Raw genomic sequence first — 21,202 nt, forward strand, 5'->3', positions numbered from 1 at the left:
TTTTTTTTTAACATAGGTACACAATTTATTATACCTACTATGTTTGTACTATAATTTAATATGATTTTTTTAACACTCGATGCGTTTAATAACATCAAAGATTCATCAATATAAAATGAAATTATATAATATTTTAAACATTAACCACCTCAAATGTGTTTAAAAATTAAGAATTGATTTCGATGACACAAGTCATTCTGTAATTCATTGTAACGCATTTTTCTCTCCTTAAGAAATTCTCATAACATCAAACGTCTTTTTATTTTTTATAGATTTAATGTAATACGTTATTATAGGTAATATTATTATTATATAATTGAGCGACATGACATGAAAATCAATCAAATCGAAACATATTACCTATTTACCTAATACTTAGGTTTTAGGGTATTGAATTTTAATTTTAAGATTATTTATTAATTAATAATTATATATTGTGCTGTCAAACAAAATATCTATTTAAGCATTGACCTGTAAAGTAGACAACATTACGTGTCTTACCCACCCCAAGAATATTAAGCTTAGAAAGTGCCAATACATATTGTATAAAAATTAAACATATTTATGTAATGAAATTTTATCTAAATATACTGGTCAAACGATTTTTAGATACTTATATTTGTCATAATTTAATATCATACCTGCTAAATTAATTCACAACAAATAAATCATAGTCAAATAAAACAACTGAAAACTGATATTTGTTTTATTACAAATTGTTACAACATTTAATGAATTTATACAACAGCAACAACAATAATAATATAATCTAACTCATGTATTCCTCTTTAATGTCGTCAAGCAATTTCCAGATGGGTATGCTTTTCTAAATTTTGTTATGAGATCTTGATCAGTTAGCCTTATACCTTCTACCTGGTTTCCAAGTGTTATCCTGTATCAAATATTTCATTACAATCGATAGCGATAATAGCAAAGTGTAAACTTACCAGTTGGGTTGAATATTATGAGATCGTCCAAATAACTCAATTTTCCTAGTAAAGGGTGACAATCGTTCTATAATACCATATATTTCATCTGGTTTGTGACTAGTGTCTCGGACTTCGGCAACTATCACATCGCAATCCAAACCACAGTTCAAACTGGATGGGTTGCCTTTCTTGCCCACCTAAAAATATACAAGTGTTTCATTTAATTCTCATCACTAGATCTAGGACAAACAACATTCTAGTTTATAAATATTAAATAACTCACCAAACAATGTTCTTTGCCGTGATTCAGCCAGTGACCTGTTCGGCCGGTCCTTATAATCCTTTGTAATTGGTTGGTTTTTACCCAAATTATTTCGTCTACTCGTTCATAACCCCATAATTTTAGACATTCTCTACCGAGCTCCATGGCTCTATAAACAATAGATGCTGTTACAATGATGATAATAATTCAATATAGTTAATGCAATTATCATGCTTTAAGCCTACCGCCCAGTGACCCATAAAAATATGAGTCCTTCATCCTGCAACTGTGGAATACCCAATCGCCGCATTTCATCATCAGATAATGTGCCATAAGGAAGTTCCATATGAATATCCCATGGTGGATCAGCCATAATAACGGCAAATTTTCCTGGATTACACAACATGTATGAAGATTAAAAATATTAAATAATAAATTAGACAAATAAGCCCTTAATAACTGAATATTGATTTATTGCTCACCTAAAAAAGTGAAATCCATATACCTCAAATCGCACTGAATCCACTGACATGGTAGCAATTCAGACTTATCATTAATTAATTCTTTTTTTGATGGAAAACTATTAAGAGCGTTTACTAAATTCACTTTACTAGTTACACCGTCAACTGCATAGTGAACATATCTAAAACAAGTAAATAGCTCAATTTTACAAAAAATAAAAAATTATCTGAACTGAATGATAAACTCAAAAGTCAAAATCACCTTAATGCCCATTTTTATACACATTATGCTTAATATCGGAAAATACTAAAATGGAACAAAAATAATACTAAAAACATTAATCTGCTCAACTCAGGAAATAAATTATTTAAATGATAAAAACTTTTTTACAGTTTGGAGAAAACTCCACACGATTTCAAATAATAGGCCATCTGTGATAAGTCATCATAATATTCTCTTACATATACAATTATAAAACCAGTACCATACAATTTTACCAACATCCAATATAACTTATTAGTAAAACTAATTTATTAATACAAAGCCAAATCAAATTATCTATGCTTCATTCTTAGTTTTTGGATAACTACTCAAAGTACTGCAAAGTAACTAAGTATAAAACTAAAATATGTGCAACTAAATTTAAAATTAGTTTAAGTTATTTATAATGTATTATTCTCTAATAAGCTGTAGTGTCGTCTGACAAAAATATAAACACATGATTATAATTTGCCAACTTTGATGTCTAGAATATTTACTAACAAGTGTATTCATAATATGAAATAGCATGATTTATAGTTGTCTTCAAATTATTAATTATAAATATAACTAAATACAATATATTGATACTTACTTACAAGTATCCATGTGAAAACAAGTGTTTAGAAAAGAGCAATCACCTAAAGTTTCGTCGGTATGCATTTGGATAATTTTTTTGAAATGAAGCTTTTTACAAACATGCCCCTCCATGCAATCTGATCGAGTACCGTGTGGACAAAATTCCATAACATGCGTTCCTTTTTATAAAAAATATACATTATTATTGATTACCTATATGTGTTATAATAATACTTATATTTACCTCCTTTAGACCGAAACTTTTCACACAAAGATTTTTCTTTAACTGTTTGTTTGGTAAGCAGTTCCATTATTTCTTCACTAACTTTTTTTATTTCTTTTTCTCTAATCGAAGGCATTGAAATAAGAGACTAAACCAGCATATTATAAACAACATTTTGATTACATATAAGAATTGTACATACAATTTTATAAATTATATTAGGAACAAGCATAGTTTACCACTTCTTTCAAGAAATTAAAATAAAATTGCTTAAAGTTATATATTTAATTGCATCGATTTATTCGATTTAATTCCAGCCACTTTTTTTTTAAATTATCAAAGTGCATGGTAAACTAAATTTGCCTTACATTCTACTCACCATTATATCATCATCAGACTCATCAGACTTTTTATAATCAATTGACAACTTTGGTACTTTTGAATTTTTTAAACACTCATCAATTTCTTCATCTGAAAATTGTTTAAAATGTTTAAATTAATATTTATCTGTTATGATATTATATGCATAACAATAGTGTTAATTACATTCAAGCCGTTTGATTTTATCTTCTATCAACAAGCGAGATTTTTCAAGATGTAAGTTTGAATCAATCTCTGATGATAAACTATTAGTCATTGCAAGTAATTTTGCATGTTCGGCTGTTAATATTTTCAAACCTTGCTGGCCATCAATTGTAATATTTTTTAAACTAAATAAATAATAACATGAGACATTATAAAAGTTATCAATTATAACAAGAATAGGTACCTTATAAGATTTTGTGCAGCAAATTTGTACAGCAAATTAACAACAGATGAATGTGATATGTAGGTAGACTCTTTTTTTAAAAGATCAGTCACTAATTGATGAGATGTAATTGGAAGATTAACTGATAGATCAACAAGTATTTCAAGTAATACACGTTCACCGCCTACTTTGCTCCAATCAAAATCTGATTCATTTTCTGCATTACTCGTGCTTGGTGCTAAAGATTCCCCTATAACATATGTGATTATTTTAAAACACCAACATTGGACCACTAACATTGATGTATGAAGGTATTGTAAGTGCCACTTACTAGGAACAATTTTGTCAGGCGTTTCATTTAGAATAACCTGCCGTTCGATTTTTCTCTTCTGAAGTTTTTCTCGCAGCGAATTTCGTTTGCTCTTCACAGCTTGAATTTCTTGCCAGGCATCCGACATGATTGAATCATTTAAATCGTAATCACAACCAAAATTATTGAATCAACTACAGTCTATCGCAAGGGAAAAATTAATTTGTATTAATATATTATATCATATTACTAATTTGTAAATATAAATAAAAAACATAGGTACATTATCATAATATTACTGTACACACCGTATAAAATAGTACATTTAGTTGTAGTAAACAATTTTTATTTTAAATCGAGTATTTTTATTTTTCATTATTTATTCAGTTTTAACGACAAAGAAACATTAACAGATCATGTTTTAAAATAATAGTCGGATTTATATAATAATTAATAGTAAAATACTCAAGTACTAAAGTGAATAAAATAAACGTTGAATTTTGAATTCTTCTCAAAATATTATTTTGTGATTACATCAAAAAAGTAAACAACAAATTCCTCACTAAAGTACAGAACCGGACTTGGTCGGATCTTCCCAGTGATAAGCGGATAAAGATTCAGATGATAAGCGTAATCAAGGAAATGTATACCAATTTCCAAGTATTCCAACCACAGAATAAATAGATTTATTGTCTATTTATCTGTGTTCCAACTTTTCTTCAAACGTTTTTGTATTTATTTCAGTTACAAATTACAATCAGCGATTAAATGTCTGGACCATTGTACTTAATATTGTAGTACTATAAAATGGAAGTTACAATTTTGAATTATTTGTATTCATTATTATATCGTATCAACTATTTGATTATTAAAAATTAATTTTCATAATTTATATACATTGTCGTCGGTGTTGTATTTTTTATTAATTAATAGTGTTTCGCACAATTGGTCTGTGATCACGATTATAGTACTGTTATAGTTACCTACAGACTATATTAATAAATATGATATTTTAACCATTTTTTGAAACATATTATATAATACACGTATACACGTATAGCTCTTAAAGTGTTTAAACTGCAACTTGATGCTCAAAACAGTCATAACTCTACATGCACCCTGCACGAGTCTCTGCTGAAGTATTAACGATTATATCAGTTGTTATAATTCTGAAACGATTGATTTAAATGCTCGACTATACGAAAAAAAAAAAAATTTTAACTTCATTAATTTTATAATAATGAAAAAAATATCATTGAGAGTGTAGGTATAAATAAATTAAGAAATTGGCCTTTAAAAAAAAAAACATGTCACTGACAGTCTGACACAATAGCTCACACGGCATTGTATCATTTTATATTAAAAACAATGAAACAAATTAAAAAAATATATATATTTCATTGAAAATATGGCTGAATAAGAAACACAATTTTGATGATAATAAATAGAATAACGAAACGTATTAATAAAATAAAAATGTAGTTTTTACAAAATGAAAAACTAATATGATTTTAAAAAGGGTAAAAAAAAGTGCATTGGATAGACAACGCAATAAACGAGGTAGAAATATACAAGAAAATAATAATAATAATAATAATACATAAAAAATTGTGAAAATATGCAATATATATATGTATAGTAACCGTACGGGCCAGTAGGCCACTGCCCATTGGTCACCTCTTTGCAACATTGTCGCGGACGATAGTGTCACCGACACGTTTGCTAGGGCACGCTGCGCCACGACCATTACGGGATGGTTGACGGCCGTTATAACACTTGTTATAAAATGTTAAACATTGAAAATGTGTTAAAACAGAACAAACTCTGGCAGCAAACTGTTTAACTTGCAGTGACCAGGCAAACACTGTGTCATTTCAACACACTTATATAGACGGTACAGTACCTTCACGGACTACAGATTTCATTTTGCGCTCTAAAACACAATAACGAAATACATTTTTTAGAGGAAATAAAAATAATAATGTCTCCTAATGACAATTGCCATTCCAGGTGCGAGCAAATATTATATTTTTAAGTATGACCCACTCCGGCATATGGTACAGTGGACTGTTAAGTATCAATATTCAATAGATATTGGTTTTTTAGTCAATGGGTTTTTTGTGTACGTAAACCTTGTTAATGTGAAACTTATTTTTTATATATTAACAGTTAATGGTGTACATTGTACACTTTACACTGTCAAGACATCTTAACAATCGTCGGCATTCCAGATGCGAGCGAAAATTATTTCTTAATAATGTAGACGGTTGATATAATATTGATAACTCGTATATACCTAAACAAACACCAATTGAAATAATTACTCGTCTAATGATTCCGTCCTTCGGGAGGAACTCCTTCCAGTATACGTCCGACACTAATACACTATGTAATGTTCGACCGGCGCGTCGACAAAAGCGAGTGCCTAGATACCTACTTGTCAGGGGCGTACTTACTTAGAAATGTCTTATGGGGGAGGCAGTGGGGCACAAACAAAAAGTTCAAATTTCCGTACATGTGGCGTAGAGTTGTAAAATATCTCATATTATAATAAAAATACTTATAAAATACGGTGAATGAGGGGGGCACGAGCCCCATATGGGCCCCTCCCTTAAATACGCCCCTGATACTTGTGTTATATAGAGACTAAAGTTTTCTGAATCCATATTTTTATCTCATACTATCTGTAATGTGTAAGTACGTACACTCGTCATCACCGCGGTGGTGCGATGTGCCGTCTACGTCAAATCATCATATGACAATAGTAATATTAGAATCGTATCATTTCCATGTAGAGGTAAGTACATAATGATGAGTACTATCATTGATTATAAATACATTATATAGTATTTATAATCAATGGTACTATATATCATATACGCGCGCGCATCGTTTATTTATATTGTTCGCGAAACCTTCGTCGACCGGACCCGAACGGTGTGGCGGCGTATACCTCCCAAACGACGCGTATAACAGCAATACACGTACTCGAAATAATTCAGAACGACACGAAGGCGTCGTGTGAAACGGAGACGAGCGGTGTACGGACATCGTGCCGTCGTCGGAGCGGAAAACGTGGCGAGAATACGCACGTGCAGTGACCGGGATGGGCCGAATAGTGTATTATTGGCTGCGCGCGCGGGTCGAACGTCGAGACGACTCGATGTTTGTGTACCCCAATCGTGTGTGCGGAGACGCAGATCCGTGACCGCCGAGAGAAACCTGCAAAACACCATAATATAATATTGTATGTTGTTATCACGACGGGTCACCGAAAATACCATACGGCGCGGCTATTGGCATACGCGAACGCCGAGCAACGACGCGGTCCGGATATGGTGACGGATGCGATGGTTGACGTGCGGAAACCGTACGGGGTGAATTGCACGGAACAGAATGAATGTCGACAGTGGCCGATCCGACGGTTTCCGGGCACGGTGCAGGTGCGCCGCAGACATCCGCGCGACGACCGGAAGATGCAGACATGACGCAGACGACGACGGGACGACATTATAATATTATCATACGACATGTACAGAGTATCACGATGATCTGTGCGGCGGACACTACCTCTTTTACGCGTTTGCATTTTGGCGGCCATCAATACCGCGCAGCACTTTTTCACTACACTTTTCACTGGTATAATGTATATTCGTCGTCACCGTCATCGCGCACAGATTAAACGCGTATACGCTATTCTCCCCCCCCCCCCCCCAACCGTTCATACTATAGTAAAAATAATAGATTTAAGGGATTTGGGCCTATTTATTTTTTCAATGCATATAATAATATTATATTGATATTAAATATTTAAAATACATTTTTATAACGAAATAATACAATAAATCGGTGTAATTTATGCGTTTGTTCAAGCTGCGCCGTGCTGTTCGGTCGTTCTGCGCGATTGCTCGGTAACGTATAATATATAACATGATGACGCGTACGTTTGGACGTTCTTGGTGTTTGTTTCATCAACGAAATTTTATGATTTTTAAAAATTACCTAAGGGCTAGGATTTATAGTTTTTTCATCTAATATGGGTTTAGTAGATCTATATAGTTTCACACGACACGCGCAGAGCCCAGCGAATATACGTATATTTCATGTGTGACAGTTTTAATTTGTCTGTGAAGAACGAAGATCCGAGATAATAATATAAGTTCAAAACATCTGCGAGTATAATATATGTATATTATACTCGAAATCAAGTACGAAAACTAAATGGTAAGAACGGTTTCGCAAACGAGTGTAGTGAAAGCGATTATATAATTATTATTATATTCCGCTTGGGTCGGACGAACGGTAATGAAACAGATATAATATAATATTATTATTATTATAATATAAAATACTGTTATACATTTTGAATTTAAACGTAATATTGTACAACCAATCGTGCATGGAAAAGTTTAGTTTTATATTCTATTGTACATATTTTTATTTCAAGTCGATAATATGACATCAATAATAATTTCGGACACCTCGAAAAGACTTTCGACTATTATGAAGACGACAGTCGCAGCGATTCATGGTGATATCCGGTTCGATCGTATATGAACATCATAAACATATAATAGATATAATATCCGCGAACGACGGACATCGATTACCTATAGGTACCCGCAAAGCCTTGAGGCATTTTCAACAGTCGTCTTAGGAGTTAGGGTGGCTTGTCTGAGCTGCAGTCCTGCAAGCGACTTCGTTATAACATTCATAACTCATGATATTATTCACAAGTTTACGCGTCACCGCCGATTTTCCAAGTCACTGGTCTGTGCTACATTCTGATTATTAACCTCCGTATAGTGCGACGAGAAGCATAGTCTCTCTTGCGTGCAAATCCGGAAGTTCCCAAAATCCCTGGCCTATCACCTAACAGAGAGTGGGCAACAGTACCCTACTACGAACGGTAATCACTCGTATAGTGGTTTATGATTGTTAGTGGATTCTAAATAAAAAAATTCTTTGCAAAAATATCGTTAAATCAATAATAATTAAATATAAAAACAGAATGAATGTTTACCTATTATTTTTGTAAACATGGAATTTACCACATGAACAGCGGCATGGTCAAAAATTCAGAAGGAAAAAACGTCAGGAAGAATATCTTATAGAATTCGTTTGAGTTGGTATTTGAACTGTATAACAATGAGCAATGGTGGTATAAAAGCAGTCAAACGCTTGTAAAAAGAAGCCGCATATAATCATTATTATGAAATACAATGAACTTTCAACTTGGTTACTGAAGACTATTACTTAGGTAGTCGAATAGAACATATTTTTTAAATGTAGAATTCTACAACTGGATCGATTTAAGTTTCTAAGGATAATGTTTAACAGTTTATTTTAGTTATATGAGACATGATTGGTAATATTTACTATTTAGACATTTAATGATTCAAAATTTAAAAATAAAGTAGATACTTGAAAATATAAAAATTAAAATAAATACCTATTTCGTAATCACTCAAATCGGCAAGTTATCGAATTTTGAAGTTAGTAGACTGGTAGACACATTAAAGTAATGATGTTTGTAGTTTGTACCCAAACTACAGTTAACCATTAATGTTCTGTGTGCATAATATGTGTACTAAGTTTTTTGATTTGATACTTTAAAAGGTTAATCTTAGGATTATAGATTATGTATAAGTATTGTATAAAGGACCTTTCTATAAGTACCTATATTCTATACAATCCCTGACTTTTTTGCAAATAGTTACACTAAACTATCATTATTTTAAATTGTAATACTATATGGTGTACAAGTACTTTTGCTCAAAATAAATTCTGAAATGTATAAAAAATTAATTTTTACTTTGGGTTTCAATTTTTTCACATGCCATTGAAATTTAATCATCGTATCATCATTGGCACACGTGCAGTAGGTTTGCCACCCCCGGCTATGTAGTTTATGTAATACATTAAGTTCATATAATTCCTATTCACTTATAAGTAATGTGGCTCAAGTTGCACAATTAATTGGACCACTTCATATGCAATATATTCATACATATAATACATAATGTATTACATATATAACAAACCTTAGTACCTATTTTTTAAATAAACAAAATGTATTTCTAGATTATGAATCAAATATATATATTATATAGTTGATTTAGGGATCAGAATATTGTGCTGAAAACATGGTATGTTCAATAACATAATCATATATTTTATGCGAATGATCTAATATAGAATATTTATTTTATTTAAAAGTGAATGGTCAAATTAAAATTTTAAAAGTGTGAATACAATTACAAAAAATAAAAATTGATAAAACTAGTAAAAATAGTAAAAATGTTATAACCTTTTTATCATTAGGTATATACAGTTACAATATATGTATATAAATAAACAATGATGTCATTTATGCTAATGAATTCTAAACTGAGGTAGCCTATCTACCTCTACTCCACCAATGATTTGATAAAAATTTTTTGTCAATGCTTCTATGGTCCAGGTATTGGTGTTAGGGTTGTAAATTTCTACAGAATGTAAATAAGTAGATCCACGTTTTCCACCAATAACATACAATAAACCATTTAATGCAAACACTCCTATATAAACAATTTAATTTTTGATTAGTTGGCCATCTCTACAAATATTGTTTTCAGAGAAGTAATTATTATAGTCACCAGGATTGAATCGGCACAAGTGCATATCAGCAATAAATGACCAAACTCCAGTACTTGGTCTATAAGCCTCAACACTTTTAAGATGCCCTGATCCATTATTACCACCAACAACATACATAACACCATCTAAGACTCCAATACTAGTACCAAAGCGACCTACTGACATTTCTGCAACTGATGTCCAAGTATCAAGATTTGGATCATAACATTCAACAGATTTTAAAATTTCTGATCCGCTATAACCTCCTACCTACACAATTAAATTAAATGTATTATAAATTTAAAATTAATATACAATTAATAAAAATATTTATTTACTGCATATATTAAATTATCGAGTACACCAACACTAAAAGTACTTCTCTTGGTAGACATATTAGATATCATTCGCCATTTTTTAAAACTAACATCAAAAACCTCTGCACTATTTAGACTACCAATACCATTAGATCCACCGACCTATATACCAATTAATATAATAGATAATTTTATTTATAAATTATAATAAGAAATAAGTAATATAAAGCAAATACTTACAGCATATATACAATTATTTAAAACACCAACTCCTAAATTATATCGACAAACTAACATGTCAGCCATTGGCATCCAACAGGGTGAATATGAAAATAAATCAAGCACTTCAACAGATCGAGAATCAGACATATAAAAACTACCCAAAGAAAACACAAATTGACTTGTTACTATTGCCAGACCAGTTGGCCTATGGCATTCACCCACTCCAACCGCAGTCTGCCATAAGTTAGTTGTAGGGTCATACCAGTTTGCATTACACTTCATTGTTCTTTGAGATAAACTTAACATAAGAATAACCTGATGGGAGTAATTGGATAAAATAATTGCAAAGATAAAATAATAAAAACAAAATCATACTTTATATCCAGACAGTCTAGGTGTACTACGAATTGAATGTGGAATAATAATAACTTCTTGTGTCTTAAGTTTATGAAAATTTAAAGCTTCATTTACATAATCTTTACCTAAAAATATTACAATTAAATTATGAGATTAAATTTAAAACAAGGAATATTTGTAAAATACATACATTCAGGACTATTTTTAAGAAGAGGTTCTTCAACAACTTCTTTTTTTATGTATTCTAAGGATATTAGAGGCAAACGCACATGTTCAATTAATCTAGGTAAGCTATCATACCTACAACCTAATTCGTGTTTTACCCAATTAATAACACATTCAAATACCTACAACAAATAAATATAACCAAATTAAAATATAACAAAAACAAATTATATAAGATTATTTAGTGGTTGAAACTTTGTTTATTTAGATTCATATATATTTATTATATACCAATCAAAAAATACGGTAAAAAGAATATTGAATGATTACTAAATTGTATTATTGGCTTTAAATTGATAATATACTATTGTTAGTAAACTTAAAATAAAAATTTTAAGTTTTCAGTTTTTTATGAGATAAATAAACATTACACATACAACATACATGTTATGAAGTTGATAGAGGGTTATTTAATACTTATAAATTAAAATAATCCTTCATGGCTAAGTCAAGTTTTTTACAACCATATTATTTATATACCTACTTAACTGTCAATAACTTATTTATTATTCAGATATAAAAATAATTATTTGGGTTTATCAATAATATAGACACGAGACAACCATATTTTAATTTATTTGTGAACATGTTATTCAAATGTACACTCTTTTAAAGACACTAGGGTTATAATGATTAATGATTATATATTATACATTTTATATGTAAGTAAATAAATCTTCAGTCCAACACAATAAAATAGTACATAAACTTATGAAAATTAGTTAACTTACTTTTTCTTCAAATGCAACATTAAGATCATTACTCGAAATTAGATAAATTAGTTCTTCAGAAGATAAAGATAAAAACTCATCATATTTAACCACTTCTCTAAAAATAATTATCGTAATTCATTATACATTCATATACTTTAATGACATAATTAGAAAATTAAATAAAATATATCTTACAAAAACTGTTTTTTTATATATGCTTCACAACTTGACAACAATTCCATACAGTCATGTAACTCAGCAAATGCTCTGATACTGAGACAATTTGAAGGATTCAGTTGTTTTATTAAGAATTCAACACATACATCTCTTACAAATTCTAACTGTAAGAGATTTGAAGCTGGTAACAAATCCTTGAGAAATTAACAAAAATGCATTTAGCTAAGTAATTAATTGAAACAAATAAACATATTATAGGTAACAAATACAATTTTTATTTATACCTGGACATTTTTTTTGCTTATCATGATTTCACCCGTATAAATATAATCCAATAACAGTTGTAAAGCAGTGGAATCCAGATATTTTATATTGACAATATCTTTATTGCTTTCATTAAAACATGTAAACATTGCCTGAAAATATGGACTTACAGATACTAAAACAAGTTTATGTGCACATAATACGGTACCATCGTCTGTTTGTAATTTTATATCACATAAAATTTCATTTCTAAAACAAAAATTTGCCATGAATATTTATTCTACTAGCATTTAAGAGGGCCTCCCAACATACTTGCGTAATAATTGTAGGACTTCAAACATTTTGATGGTGTGAGAGCAATTTCTATAACTTTTTGATTCATTTATGTCAGGTTTCATAAATTGATTTTGATCAGTACTACATGATGAATTTTGTATGGCATTCATCTTTTATAAGGACACACACCTTTTAAAATAAGTAGATTTTTTATATTTATTGATTGTGTAATTATTAAATTAAATTCTGCAAGGGGTAAGGACCAATAAAATGAATACCATACTTACATAATAAGCTGTTTAGGAATAGTGTATGTATGGAATTCAGTGCTGAATTTACTAGAAGTGCATCATACTGGGTTGTACAGGATTTAGTGTTCCACAACTCACAAGGGTTTTTAACTTATTAATATTTTTATTTCATTTTTCAATTATTACTATTATCGGGTTAAAATTGGACACAACACAAAAAAATAAGTGTAAGTCTGATAGAATTATCATACTTAGCAAGTCTCTTTTTTCATCATAATAATATTATGAAGAACTTCCTTTATAATTTAAATAAGAACTTATATTTAACTTGGTTTTTAAGTTAATTTGTTATTGATCGAAGTTTAGAAAAATGTAAAACTATTATAGTATTATAATAAGATCATATTTCTTAAATCTTATATTTTAACTTATAAGTATAAACTGTTTTTAAAATATTAAAATATACAATTATTATATTATTATCATCATCATTTTGTATAAATAATTTGTCAATTTTCAAGGAATTTTATTGTATTAGATGATGTACGTTACATCACTTTTATAATAATATTTAGAGATGGTGATATTAATGATATTATAATAAATAAAATATAAGTAGTGTAATTTCAATATAAACGTATTTTCTTACCTACCTATTTGTAGTTTACTTCAAATTAATAATATCAGGACACGAAGTAATGGCTTACAAATGGATTTGATTAGAAATATTATTATAACATATTATATTTCTATAATAAAATTAAATTTTAAAAACTATTTATTCAATAAAATTCAAAACACAATTTATTTAAATACTGAATGATAGGTAGGTACATACCCACAGTACATTGAATGTTGATACACAATATTGTCTTGCGCGCGGAGTGTAATGTGTATCACTACTTAGAAAAGAAATGTAGTGATGAATTATTGGAAAATTTGCAGACCATATACACATAAATAGAATAGAGTATATATTATAGAGTATAGACTAATGAAGAAATTAAAAATAGTAAATACACGGTCAATGGTTATGAATATTTTGTTGTTATAAATGCCAAATGACTATTTATACCTACCTATAATAGGCTACCTTATAATATATATATATATATTAAACAAATCTGAGACGAAAATAATTTACTTAGTATGTTTACAATTACAAAACAACACTATATAGTTAATTAGTTAATATCAGCAAGATAACCCGAATTTGCTTCTTAATTCTAGGGCACAAAATTTAAAATTTAAAGGTTTAGACTCATTCTGGCTAGTGGCTACTGCATAATTATTAGTTGGTTACAAGTATCCTAGTTACCTAGTCAGGGGCATGTCTAAATTATTATTTTTTTTTTTGGGGGGGGGAAGAGTTAAATATTTTTACTTACACGTATTTTAAATGTACCTATTTATTTCACTTGGTAATAAAATATTAAGTAATATTATTATCATTATTTTATTTACTGAGGTCATTGCTTCTTAGTAATTTCATAGTAGAATTCTGTAAATTGACGATTCCGAGCAAATAAGACGTGTAGATCGGATATTTCTTCTGATTCTGAGGATAGTTAGGATAGTTTATTTATTATTTATATAATTTATATAATATATTAAAAATTAATAAATTATATTATTTTTATGTTGACATCATGGGCGCAACTAGAGTTCTATTTCTGGGTAGTCTAAAATGATATCAGCAACCCGTGGGGGCTTTGCCCCTACATCACTAGTATTGATTATTGACACTAACATAAAAAATTGAGTGAGCTGAGCCCACCCAAGCCACCCCCCTAGTTGTGCTTATAGTTGACATGTAGTTACGGTTGATGTTGAACTAATTTTTTTTGTATGTCCGACGACTGTATAATCTACCGTGTAATAGAACAGATGAGGATATACTGTCAACGGCCAACGGGCCAAATTTTTATTGGCGGGACTTAAATTTTCGTTTTTTCGTTATTGCTATTGGATAAAGTAATTTATTTCGCTGTTAAAAATATTGTAGATAAGTAATTCATTTTTGCCGAAAAAATCGTTTATAAAAACATTGTGCGTACTGCGTATTAAATATAATAATATACGCATGTACCTAAAAGTTTAATGTGCTCAACGAATAATAATTTGAATTAACAAAATAATAATGTCCGTCTATAAAAAAAAAATATACTTGTATATTTTTTAGTTATTTTCGTTTCAGAATTAAATACTTATTATTGATTAGAAACTTTATATACAATTTTCACGCCTTAGCTATAAAATATTTTATAAAACTTTCAACTGTGGAACATTACAATTTTTAGTGATTTTTGTCAACATTTTAACTTAAAATAGGTACTTATAAAAATAATTATACTACGATAAACATGTTACTGCGTTCAGTCTTCTGAGTCTTCAGCTGAATCGTTGCTTTTGTCAAACACTAATACATGAGCACTGAGCACTTGACCGATTGGAGTTCGGTAAAAGTACCCTCCCCAGTCTCAGTGTCTACGATCTACCTATTAGTTATTGCGTGAGTAAATAAAAATTAAAAATTATGTATATAAAAAAAAAAAAATAATAGTCTAAAATTATATAGTATTTTAAAATTTTTTTCATAAATTGTCATGTTATTCACTATTTTAGTCTATACATGGTTCTGACTGAGTAGGTATACTGTGTTACTGTATAGCAATGGTTATAAGTTTTTAATTTCTTATGAATACTGTAATTATGTAATTATTAATCAATAACAAATTAATAATCAAAATTTATAATAGACTTTGAGTGAATTAAAATATATAGTATTATTATTCAAAAACCTATTTTGTTGTGGAATGTACACAAGGATAAGATTGTCATTAGAATTTTCATTTTGAGCACTTACCTACTGAATATATCAATGTTTAAGGATGTAAATTGACAATTTAATTTTTTATAGATGGATTCTATGATATACAATTCTGAGAAAATAGATTAAACCTCTATATTTTTAAGAATTAGTATGTAGTGGAGGTGTCTAATTTATATTTTAAAAAATACTACTTATAGTATTAAACGTAAGTAGACAAAACACCTTAGTAAAACAAAAATACATAATTATTATGGAACATAATTTTAACTTAACAAAATAAATTTTATTTTATTTTATCAATTGGAAAGGTTATAGGAATTAAAAATTAAATATTCAGGTTACATGGGTTAAAATATAATATTATAGCATTGTAGTATTTTATTTGATTTAAATACAAATAGTAATTTTAAATTGTATAAAAATATTTTAATCAAACAACCAGAAAATCTCAATAAATGTTTTGCTTAAATTTACATGAATATGTATTTATTGTTTTATTACAATGTAACATATATATACCAAGAATGAGACCATAATGTATAATATACATTGTATATGCTACTTAGTACTAAAAAGTGGTTGTCTATTAATAACAATTCCGTCAATAATTTCACCAACACCTTTTGATAATGTTTCAATGGACCATGTATTGATTTTTGGGTTGTATATTTCTAAAGAATCCAAATAAGCAAATTCGTGACTTCCACCCAAAACATACAATAAACCATTTAATGTAAATACACCTATATTAAAAATATAATCTAAACTGAATATTTTATAAAAAAAAATAATATCTATTGTTACCAGGATTGAATCGATGCGAGTGCATATCAGCAATAAAAGACCAAACACCAGTACTTGGTTGGTAAGTCTCAATACTTTTTTGATACTTTTGTCCATTATGACCACCAACAACATACATTTTACCATTTAAGACTCCTACCCCAGGACCAAAGCGACGTATAGACATTTCAGGAATTGTTGTCCATGTGTCAATACTGGGATCATAACATTCAACAGATTTCAAAGCCGATGAACCATCATAACCACCTATCTACACAATTTAAATAGTACCTATATAATATAATATAACAAATTTAAAATTAAATAAATAATTATTAACCGCATATAAAAGATTATTGAGTACTTCAATACCCATGTCACTTCTCATAGTAGACATACTAGATATCATTTGCCATTCTTGAATATTGACATCAAAAACTTCTGCACTATTTAAAATATTGAGTTCATCAGATCCACCAACCTAACAATACAATACATAAATATTTATTTATAGACTATAATAATAAAAATAAGTAATAGATAGATAATATTTACAGCATATAAACAATTGTCAATTACGCCAACACCTAAAGATTCTCGACTAACTAACATGTCTACCATTGATACCCAACAGTATAAGTTTGAAGATAAATCGAGCATTTCAACAGATTTTGATCCACATTCATCACCCAACACAATCAAAAATTGTTCTTTTAATAAGGCAAGAGCACACGGAGAATACCTTTTATTAATTTTAAGTGGAACTTGCCATTCTTTGGTTACTGGGTCATACCAGTTTATGCAATACTTTTTCATCGTTGATGAAAAACATAACACTAAAACAACCTGATAAAATTAAACGGATAAAGAAATTGCAAAGATAAAATATTGGAAACAGAATCATACTTTATGTCCAAACAGTCTAGGTGTACTACGAATTGTTTGTGGAATAGTAATAACCTGTTGTGTCTTAAGTTTATGAAAATTTAAAGCTTCATTTACATAATCTTTACCTAAAAATATTAAAATTAAATTATGAGATTAAATTTAAAACAAGGAATATTTGTAAAATACATACATTCAGGGCTATTTTTAAGAAGAGGTTCCTCAACAACTTTTTTTTTTATGTATTCTAAGGATATTAGAGGCAAACGCACATGTTCAATTAATCTAGGTAAGCTATCATACCTACAACCTAATTTGTGTTTTACCCAATTAATAACACATTCAAATACCTAAAAAATATAAATTAAATTAAAATATAACAAAAAGTAGTTTTATACGATCTATGACTCAAATTTTCTTTTGCCTAGATTCACATAATTATTTATTATACTATTTATCATCAATATTGTATAGTTTAGCTTAAAATTCAAAACAAGTTTTGAAAGACAAAAAATTAAAATCAATATTATTATTTATTAAAAATTCTCTTCTATAAAAGATCAGAACCATGTACAAGATCGTAGTAATGAAGCCTAATGTTATACGATTGTTCATTTCTATATCAAATTTAACCCATCTATTAAAAACTATTAGTTTATTACAAAAATAATTATTATCAACTTGTTTATGTATATATATAATTTATTTAGTGTGAAATGTGTTTAAAAAAAAATTTAAAAACTAAAGGTTTAAATTACATATTTATAAATAAGTAAATGATTTTATATCAACAATATTAGTTTTAGATATATTACTTTTTCTTCAAATGGAATAATAAGATTATGACAAGAAATTAACTTAATCACTTCTTCAGATGATAAAGATAGAAACTCATCATATTTAACCACTTCTCTGCAAATAATAATTATAATTTATACAATTTACTGACATAATTAGAAAATTAAATTAAATATATCCTACAAAAAATGTTGTTTAGTATAATCTATAGAACTTGACAATAATTCCACACAGTTGTTTAAATCAGCAAGTGATCTGATACCAAGGCAATTCATAGGATTTAGTTGTTTTTGTAAAATTTTGACACTTGCATCTTTTACAAACTCTAACTGTAAGAGATTTGAAGCTGGTAACAAAACCTTGAGAAATTAACAAAAATGTAATTAAATAATTTTAACAGAAATAGGTGCAGTAATTTATCAAAATTCTATAAGACATGAGAATATTTTTTTATTTCCCTATTATTGGAATTTACATAATTTATTAAATATTTTTAAAAATTTAAGAAAAAAGTGTTAAAATATGTAAAGACAAACTAGTAAATCAAACTTTATTTATATTGAAATTGTTAAAATTTAAAACTAATTTTTACTTAGTATCTTTTAATCAACTTAAGTAATATTAATGGATAATATTATTTGTCATTTCATCCCTGATAATTATACTTTAATATAAAATAATAACGGAAAAATTCTATATTATGCAGATATATTACTACATTTGTGTAATTGCCAATTGATGTTCAAGTTAATAATAAATCAAATATTTATGTATACCTGTACATTTTGTTCAGTGATTTTGATTTCTCCAGTATAAATATAATCTACCAAAAGTTGTAGAACTGTGAAATCTAACTCTTTTACATTGACAATACATTTACTGCTTTCATCTAAGCTAGTAAAAATTGAATGGAAATATGGACTTGCAGAAACTAAAATAATTTTATGCCCAACTACTACTTTACCATCACTTGCTTGTAATTTTATTTCACATAAAACACCATTTCTAAAACAAAAATGTATTACAAATCTTTATTTTGTTAGCAATAAACATTTCTCACGACATACTTGTGTAAAGATTGAAGGACTTCAAATAATTTAATCAAGTGAGATTTATTTTTATAGTTTGTTGGATCACATCCATTGGATTTTGTAACTAGCATTTCATTGTGTTCACACGATAAACTCTGTGCATCCATCTCTTTTATGAAAATATTATAAAAATGGTGTATTCTTTTTACATATTTATTGTGTGAATACTAAATGTAAGTTTAAAGACCAGAATAATATTTCCTATAAATATAAAACTGCTAAGAAATGAGTAACTTTGAATAAACAATGAGTAATTGATAATTTACTTGCATTGTTAATTATTAAAAGCAAACAGAATGTAATGCATACATTTATGGTACTTATTAATTTATTGTTACAACTTATAAATTCTTGAATATAAGCTTGGGTACCATCGAATTGATTATCAACAATTAAAAAAATACAAATTTGAAATAAAAGTTGCACACAAATCATAAATTAAGTTATTTTAGTAAAAATATTCATTCTATATAAAACATGGTACTTTAGTACTATGTTTCTAATATTTCTATTCGTATTTCATTTTAATATTTTTTTGCGATTAACATAATTTTTATTAGTACCTACTTGATTGCTTTAAGTCAATCTCTTGACTATTATAAGAATTGGGCAAGAATGTTGTGACTCTTATCAATTGTTTAAAACTTTTAGCTATTTATGCAATTTATACATTAACACCAAACATTGGTCAAAAATTTACCTATAATAAATAACAAAATTTTTTGGATAATAATAGGTATTACAATAACATTATTGTTTAGATAGATGATTGTTGCATATTATTATGTAATGTAAATAAAGTACACACTAGGTAAAACTGAATTCAATCTACATGTATTATCATATAGATTTAATGTAGGTAGGTAGTTTACTTTAAATTAGTGATATTAATAGGTCCAATTGATGTAGGTAGGTACTTAAAATGTTAAAAATTAAGACTTACCTATTCATTCAATGTAATTCAATAATTCAGAACACAATTTTAATAATAAAATACCTTTATGCCACTGAATATTCATGAACAATGACTAATAAGGACAGTTCTTCGAGCACAGGTTTGATTGATGTATTGATTTGCAGACCGTATACCTGGATATGTAGAGTGCACAAAATAATATTATAATATTATGTTACACTATATTGAGAAAAAAATTAAAAATATTTAGTAGGTACACTTTTATAGGTGATTTGTTGATATTTATGTTGTATAATTTCAAATTGTATAGATAATTAATTATATTAAGAACATTAGAGACCAAAATATTTTACTGTGGTCTTTGAATAAACATTACAGACATTAGACTGGACAATTACCAAAATAAGATGTAGCAGTACAGACTACAGACATGAACCTTGCATACTAATATAGGTACTAGGTATGTCACTATAATAAAAGCATAACAGTAAAAGTAAACAGAAAACAGTTAAATATAACAAATAGGTATAATTAAAAACAACTTAATAATATGATCAAATCGATCAATGTTTATTCCATAATGAAACCTATTCTGTGATAAAAGATAAAACAACAGATTTAAATTATAAACTACCTACATAAATAATAAATCTTATAATAACTTGTGTTTTTTATATCTATGAATCAAAAATCAAAATATTGAAT

At 28.2% G+C, this 21,202-nt stretch overlaps 2 protein-coding genes across 3 annotated transcripts; both read right to left on the reverse strand.

Annotated features, from left to right (window-relative positions):
• Positions 1-679: 679 nt before the first annotated feature.
• Positions 680-4,276, reverse strand: LOC113556624 (N6-adenosine-methyltransferase catalytic subunit-like). 2 transcript variants are annotated; one of them, XM_026961689.1, is made up of 12 exons: positions 4,080-4,276; positions 3,793-3,972; positions 3,483-3,711; positions 3,260-3,423; positions 3,093-3,184; positions 2,735-2,861; positions 2,507-2,669; positions 1,674-1,834; positions 1,437-1,581; positions 1,213-1,360; positions 948-1,126; positions 680-892 (listed from the first exon to the last, which is right to left on the reverse strand). In XM_026961689.1, the coding sequence occupies exons 2-12, from the start codon at positions 3,917-3,919 to the stop codon at positions 775-777; spliced, it is 1,653 nt and encodes a 550-aa protein (XP_026817490.1). In that variant the 5' UTR covers positions 3,920-3,972; positions 4,080-4,276; the 3' UTR covers positions 680-774. The 2 variants fall into 2 exon arrangements, with proteins under 2 accessions (XP_026817490.1, XP_026817491.1); XM_026961690.1 differs by having other exon boundaries at positions 4,055-4,276.
• Positions 4,277-10,146: 5,870 nt separating this feature from the next.
• Positions 10,147-21,016, reverse strand: LOC113558175. The gene is given in 22 exon segments (XM_026963679.1): positions 10,147-10,331; positions 10,410-10,659; positions 10,728-10,868; positions 10,947-11,243; positions 11,304-11,410; positions 11,476-11,632; positions 12,242-12,338; positions 12,419-12,594; positions 12,685-12,913; positions 12,977-13,129; positions 16,587-16,767; positions 16,829-17,078; positions 17,148-17,288; positions 17,363-17,653; positions 17,714-17,820; positions 17,886-18,042; positions 18,508-18,604; positions 18,674-18,849; positions 19,267-19,495; positions 19,558-19,690; positions 20,579-20,670; positions 20,896-21,016. Coding segments are annotated over 21 exon segments (3,576 nt in total). The 5' UTR covers positions 20,601-20,670; positions 20,896-21,016.
• Positions 21,017-21,202: the final 186 nt, after the last annotated feature.

The sequence above is a fragment of the Rhopalosiphum maidis genome, chromosome 4 (genome assembly GCF_003676215.2).
Source record: "Rhopalosiphum maidis isolate BTI-1 chromosome 4, ASM367621v3, whole genome shotgun sequence".
Classification (NCBI taxonomy): domain Eukaryota; kingdom Metazoa; phylum Arthropoda; class Insecta; order Hemiptera; family Aphididae; genus Rhopalosiphum; species Rhopalosiphum maidis.

What these genes read in the sequence shown, in the direction of transcription:
- LOC113556624 (XM_026961689.1), bottom strand. Translation starts at nt 3,919, where the DNA reads ATGTCGGATGCCTGGCAAGAAATTCAAGCTGTGAAGAGCAAACGAAAT. An exon ending in GCCTGACAAAATTGTTCCTA is followed by an intron (nt 3,712 to 3,792) that starts GTAAGTGGCACT and finishes CATATGTTATAG; the next exon opens with GGGAATCTTTAGCACCAAGC. An exon ending in TTTTTATGGGTCACTGGGCG is followed by an intron (nt 1,361 to 1,436) that starts GTAGGCTTAAAG and finishes TATTGTTTATAG; the next exon opens with AGCCATGGAGCTCGGTAGAG.